Source organism: Entelurus aequoreus, linkage group LG09, assembly GCF_033978785.1.
Source record: "Entelurus aequoreus isolate RoL-2023_Sb linkage group LG09, RoL_Eaeq_v1.1, whole genome shotgun sequence".
NCBI classification, from domain to species: domain Eukaryota; kingdom Metazoa; phylum Chordata; class Actinopteri; order Syngnathiformes; family Syngnathidae; genus Entelurus; species Entelurus aequoreus.
In genome coordinates this window covers 10,219,417-10,230,267 of record NC_084739.1, presented here as the reverse complement: position 1 = coordinate 10,230,267, position 10,851 = coordinate 10,219,417, and the positions used below count along the sequence as shown (strand labels likewise).

General features: G+C 36.8%; 2 protein-coding genes across 3 annotated transcripts in view; one reads left to right on the top strand and one right to left on the bottom strand.

Annotated features, from left to right (window-relative positions):
- Positions 1-10,851, top strand: part of cuedc2 (CUE domain containing 2) — a 466,641-nt gene that overhangs the window by 377,269 nt on the left and 78,521 nt on the right. The window lies entirely within an intron of this gene.
- Positions 1-10,851, bottom strand: part of ppa1b (inorganic pyrophosphatase 1b) — a 64,625-nt gene that overhangs the window by 5,251 nt on the left and 48,523 nt on the right. For both annotated transcript variants that reach the window (XM_062058036.1, XM_062058037.1), the window contains 6 exons: positions 9,055-9,119; positions 8,707-8,760; positions 5,129-5,248; positions 4,953-5,039; positions 2,827-2,953; positions 2,619-2,746 (listed from right to left, as the gene is read on the bottom strand). In XM_062058036.1, coding sequence (XP_061914020.1) covers positions 2,619-2,746; positions 2,827-2,953; positions 4,953-5,039; positions 5,129-5,248; positions 8,707-8,760; positions 9,055-9,119 — 581 coding nt within the window. The remainder of the gene's footprint in view (positions 1-2,618; positions 2,747-2,826; positions 2,954-4,952; positions 5,040-5,128; positions 5,249-8,706; positions 8,761-9,054; positions 9,120-10,851) is intronic.

The following is a 10,851-nucleotide window of genomic DNA, read 5'->3' as shown; positions in this document are numbered from 1 at the left end:
CTGTCCTGGATGAACTGAAATTCTTGTTTCCATTCGTTTTGGAACTTGCAAGCGTATTTATATTGTGGGAAAGCGGACGTGAGAATAGGCTGTCCCCACTCAGTCTCAGGTCCGCATTGAGCTGGAGGGGGCGTGGCCTCCAGGTCCGGCTGAATACCGGGAGTTTGTCGGGAGAAAATCTCTGCCGGGAGGTTGTCGGGAGAGGCGCTGAATAACGGGATTCTCCCGCTAAAAACGGGAGGGTTGGCAAGTATGCCATAACTTGAGTTGATTTATTTTGGAAAACCTTGTTACAATGTTTAATGCATCCAGCGGTGCATCACAACAAAATTAGGCATAATAATGTGTTAATAATAATAATAATTGATATCGGAATCGGTAATTAAGAGTTGGACAATATCGGAATATCGGATATCGGCAAAAAAGCCATTATCGGACATCTCTACAAAGAACTCATAAAACGTTTCTCATTTTGCAACTCTATCTTTTAGCTACACCTTTCGGATAATATACTTCCGGTGTGAAATCTGTTTACAAAATAAATGATTTTGCTGGCTAATAATACATACTGTAGAACTACAACTGGTCGGTAACTAACAGTGTTCGGATTGTAATTATCCCAATATGATTAGCAACAAAGTGGAAAGCCGTCAACATTGTGGCTCGAAGGGCGAATTTAGGCGACGACAAGTAAGCTAGCTAGATGGTTAGCTAATTAGCGAGCTTGCCTGGTCCTATTTTTTTTCTTGTATGTATTTATATATTTATTTTGAGTAGGAACAGCGAGTACCTGCGGCTGAGGAGAGCGTTCAACACATTTTGTTTGAATCATATTTTTATTGATATTTCATTTTTTTTAAACGCAGAAGTTATATTTTGACACGAAAATAAATGTTTAAAACGCAAATATCTGCGTTTTCGTGGATATGTCCCATGCCAGAAACTAAAAGAGTGAAGTACAAGTCTTTTAGGTTGGGAAAATAACATAAAACAGTGGGCAAATCATGCAATTTTGGCTATAACAATAACACAATTGCATAACTTTTTGAAGACCTAATGAACCTCTTTGGATTAGTGGGCAAATCAATTTAGTAAATTACAAGCTTATATTTGATGCATTTATATTTTAGTTCTATATTATACAGATGAAACTAAAAATGTTATTGTTGTGCAAATGTTCGTTTATACCAGCAATTAGATTTACGAGGCAAAACTAATATATGACATAGGCTCATAACATGCAATTTAAGATTTTTTAAGACTTCTGATATTATTTTGATGATTATGGCTTACAGCTTATGAAAACCTCAAATTGAAAATTTCAGAAAATTTGGGGTTTCATGAACTGTACACAATGATCATCAAAACTATAACAAATAAAATGTTGACATATTTTACTTTGTATGTAATGATTTTATATCACATACTAGTTTTACAATTGAAGTTGAATTGCTGAAATGAATGGACTTTTAGACGATATTCAAATTTTTTGAGTTTCATCTGTATACGTATGTACCGGTATCTTTTTATATATATATATATATATATATATATATATATATATATATATATATATATATATATATATATATATATATATATATATATATATATATATATATATATATATATATATATACACATGTATATATATATATATATATATATATATATATATATACACACATGTATATATATATATATATATATATATATATATATATATATATATATATATATATATATATATATATATATATATATATATATATATATATATATATATATATATAAGTACTATATATATATATACTATATATATATACACTACCGTTCAAAAGTTTGGGGTCACATTTAAATGTCCTTATTTTGAAGGAAAAGCACTGTACTTTTCAATGAAGATAACTTTAAACTAGTCTTAACTTTAAAGAAATATACTCTATACATTGCTAATGTGGTAAATGACTATTCTAGCTGCAAATGTCTGGTTTTTGGTGCAATATCTACATAGGTGTATAGAGGCCCATTTCCAGCAACTATCACTCCAGTGTTCTAATGGTACAATGTGTTTGCTCATTGGCTCAGAAGGCTAATTGATGATTAGAAAACCCTTGTGCAATCATGTTCACACATCTGAAAACAGTTTAGCTCGTTACAGAAGCTACAAAACTGACCTTTTGAGCAGATTGAGTTTCTGGAGCATCACATTTGTGGGGTCAATTAAACGCTCAAAATGGCCAGAAAAAGAGAACTTTCATTTGAAACTCGACAGTCTATTCTTGTTCTTAGAAATGAAGGCTATTACACAAAATTGTTTGGGTGACCCCAAACTTTTGAACGGTAGTGTATATATATATATATATAAATATAAATATATAAGTACTATATATATATACTATATATATATATATATATATATATATACATATATACAGATGAAACTCAAAAAATGTGAATATCGTCTAAAAGTCCATTCATTTCAGCAATTCAACTTCAATTGTAAAACTAATATGTGATAAGTCTAATGATTTGTTTTCCATTAGCAGGTCAAATTATTTTCATAGAAGCAGAAACTAGCTTAAGATGCAACTTGACAAAATGAGAAGTTAAGAAGAAACCTTGTCCTTGAACTCCTCATTGAAAGCAAATTGGTTCTCAGCTTTCCCATCTGGCACTTTGTATCTCTTGAACCAGTCGACCGTGGCCTCCAGATAGCCAGGCTTCAGTCGCTGGACATCACTGATGTCTGCAGACCGGGGGGGGAGGGGGAAATATCAGAATGATTAATGACAAAGGAAAAATAAGTAGCTATTTACAAGTCCTTACTGTTAAACTGGTTGGCTTCAGGGTCATCAGCGTTGATTGCAATCACTTTCCAGTCGGTCTCGCCCTCATCAATCATAGCCAGGACGCCGAGCACTTTCACTTTGATCACCTCTCCGCGGGAACACACCTGAACAGGTCATTAGCACAATGACAAAGGGGCAAAATCTAAAACCCGCTCTTGTAAATGTTCTGATTGTTGCCACGGCGTTTGTTTAGCTCTTGGGTGTCAAACTCTGGCCCGCGGGCCAAATTTGGCCCGCCGTGTAATTTGACTTGGCCCTTGAGGCGATATCAAATTAACACTAGAGCTGGCCCGCCGATTATATACAGCGGCGGTGCCGCGGTAACACCGCATTCACCGCTAATTCTCATACTTGCCAAACCTCCCGGGAGACTTCCTAATTTCAGTGCCCCTCCCGAAAATGGTAACGTCCGCTTTTTTCATCCGAGTGCTGGCCCAGTCACATAATAAATGCGGCTTCTGCACGCACGCACAAGTGAATGCAACGCATACTTGATCCACAGCGAAACAGGTCACACTGAGGGTGCCCAAATAAACAATTTTAACACTGTTAGAAATATACGCCACACTGTGAACCCACACCAAACAAGAATGACAAACACATTTTGGGAGAACATCCACACCGTAACACAACATAAACATAGCGTCCCGGAAGAGTTAGTGCTGCAAAGGGTTCTGGGTATTTGTTCTGTTGTGTTTATGTTGTGTTACGGTGCGGATGTTCTCCCAAAATGTGTTTGTCATTCTTGTTTGGTGTGGATTCACAGTGTGGCGTATATTTCTAACAGTGTTAAAGTTGTTTATACGGACACCTTCAGTGTAACCCGTATCGCTGTGGATCAAGTATGCGTTGCATTCACGTGCGTGTACGTGCAGGAGCCGCACATATTTTGTGACTGGGCCGGCACGTTGTTAGAATGGATGAAATCCATCTCAGTGGCCTAGTGGTTAGAGTGTCCGCCCTGAGATCGGTAGGTTGGAGTTCAAATCCCAGCCGAGTCATACCAAAGACTATAAAAATGGGACCCGTTTCCTCCCTGCTCGGCACTCAGCATCAAGGGTTGGAGTTGGGGGTTAAATCACCAAAATGATTTCCGGGCGCGGCGCCGCTGCTGCCCACTGCTCCCCAAGGGGATGGGTCAAATACAGAGGACAAATTTCACCACAACTAGTGTGTGTGTCACAATCATTGGTACTTTAATCTCTTTAATCTTTAAAAAGCGGACGTGACAACAGCTCGTAGAGGACATTAAAGGTAGTGCCCCCAAGACTGTGGTCCGGGTGCACTACGAGATATAATGACTGATGAACACCTTCGTTCGATAATGAAGGTTGCCTCAGCTCAAAGCCTGAGCCCTGACATTAATGAACTTGCATCCAAGAAAAGATGCCAGGTATCTGGCTTGGGCACATCAGATTAGATCAATGTGTTGCAAACTGAGCAGTTTAAAGAGTTGAATGGTTGGTTTATTCATTGTTATTTTATTTTCAAATGTATTAGCCTGTGGAAAAAGTTAATGTTGATATTTACCTCAGAAGGCTGCAAATAGAAAAGAGGCATTCAATTTTTATTTAAATTGTATTTGATATGCCATTGATATTTTTTTATTATTATTATTATTATTATTATTTGAAACTGGATTTTGCATGTCACTATAAAGTTATATAAGCCTTGCTTGTTTAATATTCAATGCAATACTTGTTTGGGTCCCTATTAAAAGGTTCATTTGTTCAACCTTGGCCAGCGGCTTTGTTCAGTTTTAAATTTTGGCCCACTCTGTATTTGAGTTTGACACCCCTGGTTTAGCTAATCAGTAATGAGGACCAGGCGTTAGTAGGAAGGAATTGGACACAGGCTGTTATTGCTGACTCTTTTTATATAGGAAGTATACTTTTAGCTTTACTAATGATTTAAGAGTGAGTGGAAAAGAGGAAATGGAGGTAGATAAAGCTAGTGGATACCGACCCTTCATGGTACTACTCTTGTGAAGTGCTTTAGGAGGTTGCCTACAGCCACTGCTGTGAACACCATTGTGTTTTTAGATGGATCCGATTAGTGATGAGTTATTTGGTTTCGAACCATAAAGGGGGCTGCTCTGTGTACCTTTGAGCCAATTTCGCAGACGTCAACGGGGTCGTTGTCCCCGCAGCAGCCGGTGTCGCCATCTTTGTGCCCTGGGTCTTCCCAAGTCTTAAACACACAGACATGCATACAAATAAGCAAAAAAAAAGTTGCTTTTTAAAAATGTCCAGTTTGAGTGGAAAAAAAAAGGCACTAACCTGAGGAATGGCTCCGTAGTTCCAGATGTAGCCTTTATGTGGGAAAACATTAGCAACGAAACGCAGTTTGCCCTTCTTCACGTCTTGTTTTATTGGATTCAAGAGGTCTTTTGTGGCGATCTGGAGGAATAAGGATGTGCTTTTATTAGTTTTGTGACCTCCCAGCGGTAAGTGCAACCTGACACTTCACAACATGCCAAAGATTCAACCAAAGATCAAAGTGCTGATCATCAAAAGCCTGAAGTCCACAGGCATGATCTACTAAGATCCTAAAAAACAAGTGGAAACTATAAAATTGTGTGGACTATTAGCGGGTGTGTTGCCAATGTCCACAACTTGCTGTACATATCCTACAAAGTCAGACCTACACTGTTTCAATGTCCATTTCTCTGATGATGCAATTGTTGATGTTGATTGTTGATGACAGAAGTGTTGATACCAACCAAACCTAACCCCCCACCACCCTCTCCATATACCACACCCTGGATTGTAAATAATGTAAATAATTCAATGTATATACTCTGATGATTATCTTGTGTGATGACTGTATTATGATGTTAGTATATATTTGATGGTATATATCTGTATCATGAATCAATTTAAGTGGACCCCGACTTAAACAAGTTGAAAAACTTATTCGGGCGTTACCATTTAGTGGTCAATTGTACGAAATATGTACTTCACTGTGCAATCTACTAAATAAAAGTTTCAATTAATCAATCAATCAATGATCTACCAAGACTGCATGTACAACTGATAAAAAAGTGCAAAAGGGATGCAGACTGCCCTATTAAATCAGAATTTAGTGTGTGCAACGCAGCTGTCACCATGGAGACATTCATTTACCTCCACGTTCATTTGATCGTGTGGTGTTTTGTTATTTTTTTTTAATGTTAAGGGAATATTTTCCCTATATTTGGGCAAAACGGACCATCTTAAAAGTTACCAGTTTTGGCTTTGGTTTTGCGTCGGAGAAGATAAACACAATGATCTCACCCGGTTTCTTATCTGTGCGCACACAGAGACACATTATTCTCTCTGGTTTTAATGGTGTTGGGATGTACCAGGCGCGCAGGGTGAGAGTGGACAAGAATGTGTGTTTGCCCAACACATACGCTAAGTTAACTTTCGGTTTCGATTTCCCCGAAGGCGGCGCAAAAAGATGGACAAATGCATTTGAGGAAAGCGACCATTTTCAGAGAAAGCTCCGGCTCTGTGCTCTCTTCTGTGCTGGTGTTGCTGTTGTTTGTATTTACTTTATTTATTTATACATTTTTCCTTCTGTTCACTACTTTTGTTTTACCTCTCTTTCTGAATTTAAGCTTTTCTGTGCCCTGTTGTGATATGTGTGGGTTGCCGCACGTCTTCATGTTACGACACTCTGTGTACGTGCCTGAGGCTAGCAATTAGCACATAAAGTAGCTGTAGGGTCGTGAATAAAAACAACTCGTTGAGACGACAACTGGATCCCTTCTTTCGTTACATCAACACATGGCACTCCTGATCTTACTTTTATTTTTGCCGGTCCTGGTTTTAGAGCAACAAACTCAACAGTATATGACGCTACTTCTGTATGTTGAATGGGGAGAGACAGCAGCAAGACAATCGCTTCATTCTAAGACTGTGAAATATAATCCCTCCTCCACCACTAAAGTATAAATGACGTCAAAGACACGGTCAGGGAGGATAATTTCAACCCGAACTTGGAAGAAGTGCGCTTCGATCTGAAAGACTATCGGCATATATCACCCGTCTCGATCGGAATCAAATTACAATCCAAACGTGTGTGATCAGAATATTCCGAACGGGGTGTTTACATAAAGCATTTTTATTCTGGTTAGGCTTTTATCCGATTAATTGTGTCCATGTGCACCTAGCTAATGAGTTACTTGAATCATTGTCAAGACTTATGGATGCAGTCCTCCCAGCTCATGGGAGTCATACACATTTTTTTTTTTACCGAGGCACCAGGACTTTATGTTCTTATGATACTGTAACGCATTTTTTAAAACTTTTGACCAAGTACAATCTGACCTTTCTGTCGTAATTAAATGATAAAACTCAATGAATGATGGAAGACTTTATTTTGGTGTATGGAGCACAATCGAGAGGCTTTTCATTTTCATACAAGCCATTTTTGATTCCAAATGATCAACAAAAGTCCAGTTATTAATTATTGCTCCTAAAACTATTTATACTCAATATAAAATATAACTATTTTATATTCTTGTTATATCTGCATACTGCAATGGTTGCCTGTTGTGTATATATTTGCATACAAACATATTGGTGAAATAGTTAATGTTTCTAATATAAAATTACTAAGTCAATATAAAATGACACACAAAAATCAATAACAGTTTTTTATATTTCACAAAATACAATTTCACCTTATTTTACTTATTTTTAGGGGTGTCGAATTATTGTGAGTAATTAGTTACAGTCATGCACTTTATGTTAGATTTGGCTGTTGATGTTAGCGGCTTTACATAGTGAAGATAGAATATATTATTTCCAACAAATAGTGGACAATTTTAACAATAAACAAATATCAGAAGTGTGTTTATGGTTTGTGTAAGTCTGAATGTTGTCTTGTTTTTAGCGTAGAGTAGAACAGCCTTTTTATTTGTTAGCTTAAAGCGAACCTTTCTATAAAACGAGCTATGGAGAAATGTGTATTTTGTCCAACATTCCGCTGACTTTATCTATCATAACACAAATGTGCATCCATCCATCCATTTTCTACCGCTTGTCCCTCGATATAGTGATATATGTATTACAAGTAAAATTAAGTCTACATTATATTTAAAATCAGAGCACACTTACATGGAGGAGAATGTTGTTTTAATGGCGTGTCATAAGGCGAGAACGCATGCGCGCCTACCGAAGTGAAAGCAAAACTCGTAAGTAAATAACTTAATGTTCTCTTGTTAACTTCTTACGGCCCAAGCTGTTTGTTTACATGCTTTTTTTTATTTGTCTTTGCTTGGGCTTATTGGACCCTAATTAGAATAAAAACTAAGAATCATCTTTTGATATGATGTACTTAGTCCATAAGTACACAAACGTGTACTTCATGTTTAGTGACATGCTAATTCTTATTTTCACACTTTTTTCCCCAAATTCCATTGTATGTTATACTCTTCTGACACCACCAGATGGCAGTATAAGTGTCCACATAAGCGGCCATAAGACCCCAATTCAGTAGTGTACACAATTTTGGAAATAAGAGCTAAAAGGTGCTGTCCACGCATGTAGCCACTAAGCCTTAAGGGGAACTGCACCTTTTTTGGAATTCTGCCCATCAATCCCAATCATTATGAGAGACAAGAACACTTTATTTTCTTCTGTTACTATAAGAGAGCTGCTAACTTAATTTTGTTCCATTGTACAGTGAGGTGTATTAATAAACATGTTTTATTATTTGACAATTATAGAGGGAATTCATTTCAAATGAACGTGAAAATGAATATTTTGAGAACCTGAATGGATATATACATAGTGTAACTTTGCTTTATCCAAAGGCAGTGCTTTAAGTCAAGTTACTTACTTGACTACTTTAAGCAAGCAGCACCTACCTCCATCTTTGCATTAGTCCATCTTGGCACCTCAACAACCATGTGAAAGAGGTCCTATGAAGAGAGAAAAACATTATTCACCATCCTTTACTGGCAGTCATTTACACTACTGACATTTAAACAGAACGAACAATAGAGTTATTGTTGTAATTGGCTTCAGTGAAGGGAGGGACAGATGACTAGTCAAGTCACAAGAGATACAGTATTTCCATGGCCCAATAGACTATGACCTCACATTGCTGGTAAACATTACCTAATGCTATTGTAATATTGCAGTGGGCGGCTCAATTGGAATGGCTGTATTTCCAACATTGAGGACATTAACAAGGAAGTTTGGTGTTATTATACCTGTTTCTCATTGGCATATATTGGTATGTCATGGAACGGTGAGATGTACTTCCCCTCGGGATTTTCTGGAAGACAATAAAAAAAGAGGAAAACATTCGTTAATAATGATGCATTTAGGACAAATATAGTGCCTGTCAAAATTTGAGAAGAAATACAGTAAATGCTCTAATTATGTCAAACTATAGCACCACATCGCGCATTTTTTTCAGTTTTTTTGTAAGGATATTTTACAACATGTTTGCCCTATATTAGGCTTTTTCAAGCATAAACAATGTAATACTAAAGTGTTATATTTACATATAAAGGTTTATTTGAAATAGGGACAGATACAGAAACATAGACATCTGAAACAGTTATCCAATGTAGTAGTGTTTGTAGGCATAGCTAATTTACAACACTTGTCCCCAACAACAACAACAACACAGATCTAACATCATTAAAATAGGAAAATAAAAAGAATAAGGCAAAGATGAGTCGATAATAATGATAACACAGACAAAGTGCAGACTAGATAAAAACCAAATAGTAAAAATTAGTAAAAACTTAACATGGGAACACGATTGTTTCTCAACTAGCCACAATTTTGTTTGTTTTTTGAAAGTGACAAGTGCAGGTATACTTTTCAAAGTGTCAGGTAGAGAGTTCCATAGTTGTGCTCCTTTTATTGATAAGGCAGTCTGGGCAAAAGATGTTCTACGGAATGGAACGTAACAGTTGCCTTTTGACATTGCTCGGGTGGTAGATCTGCTACCACTTTGCAGTCTTGTAATTGCCTTGCAGAGCAATTGGGGAGCAGAGTTATCCAAGCATTTAAAAACAGTTTGACTGTGTGTAACAAAATAAAATTGGCAAAACTTAAAATATTGTATTTGGTTAAAAATTGGCAATGATGATATCGTATACTCTTCTTGTCTCTGACTTTCAAGGCACGGTTATAAAGACACTCAATGGTTTTGATTGATGACTGGTGTGCCTGGGACCATGTAGTTAAGCCATAAGATACACTACCGTTCAAAAGTTTGGGGTCACCCAAACAATTTTGTGGAATAGCCTTCATTTCTAAGAACAAGAATAGACTGTCGAGTTTCAGATGGAAGTTCTCTTTTTCTGGCCATTTTGAGCGTTTATTAGACCCCACAAATGTGATGCTCCAGAAACTCAATCTGCTCAAAGGAAGGTCAGTTTTGTAGCTTCTGTAACGAGCTAAACTGTTTTCAGATGTGTGAACATGATTCCACAAGGCTTTTGTAATCATCAATTAGCCTTCTGAGCCAATGAGCAAACACATTGTACCATTAGAACACTGGAGTGATAGTTGCTGGAAATGGGCCTCTATACACCTATGTAGATATTGCACCAAAAACCAGACATTTGCAGCTAGAATAGTCATTTACCACATTAGCAATGTATAGAGTGTATTTCTTTAAAGTTAAGACTACTTTAAAGTTATCTTCATTGAAAAGTACAGTGCTTTTCCTTCAAAAATAAGGACATTTCAATGTGACCCCAAACTTTTGAACGGTAGTGTATGTGTGAAAGAATCATTGAATTCATAAAAGTAAAAGCACAGCCAAGAGTTAAGCAGTTTCTTATAATCTTAAAACAGCCTAGGTTTGCCTTCAGGGTTTTACACGTTCTTAATGTGACTTTTAAAATTATTGGCCACGGGATGAGACCGAACCAATCAGAGCATGCTGTTCAGTATCGTGGCTCATTCTCAGGTAACATTTTGTTGTATAAAAAGAGTGACTATAGGTTTAATTAATTTAATGTCTCTTATGATGATAGTATATATGA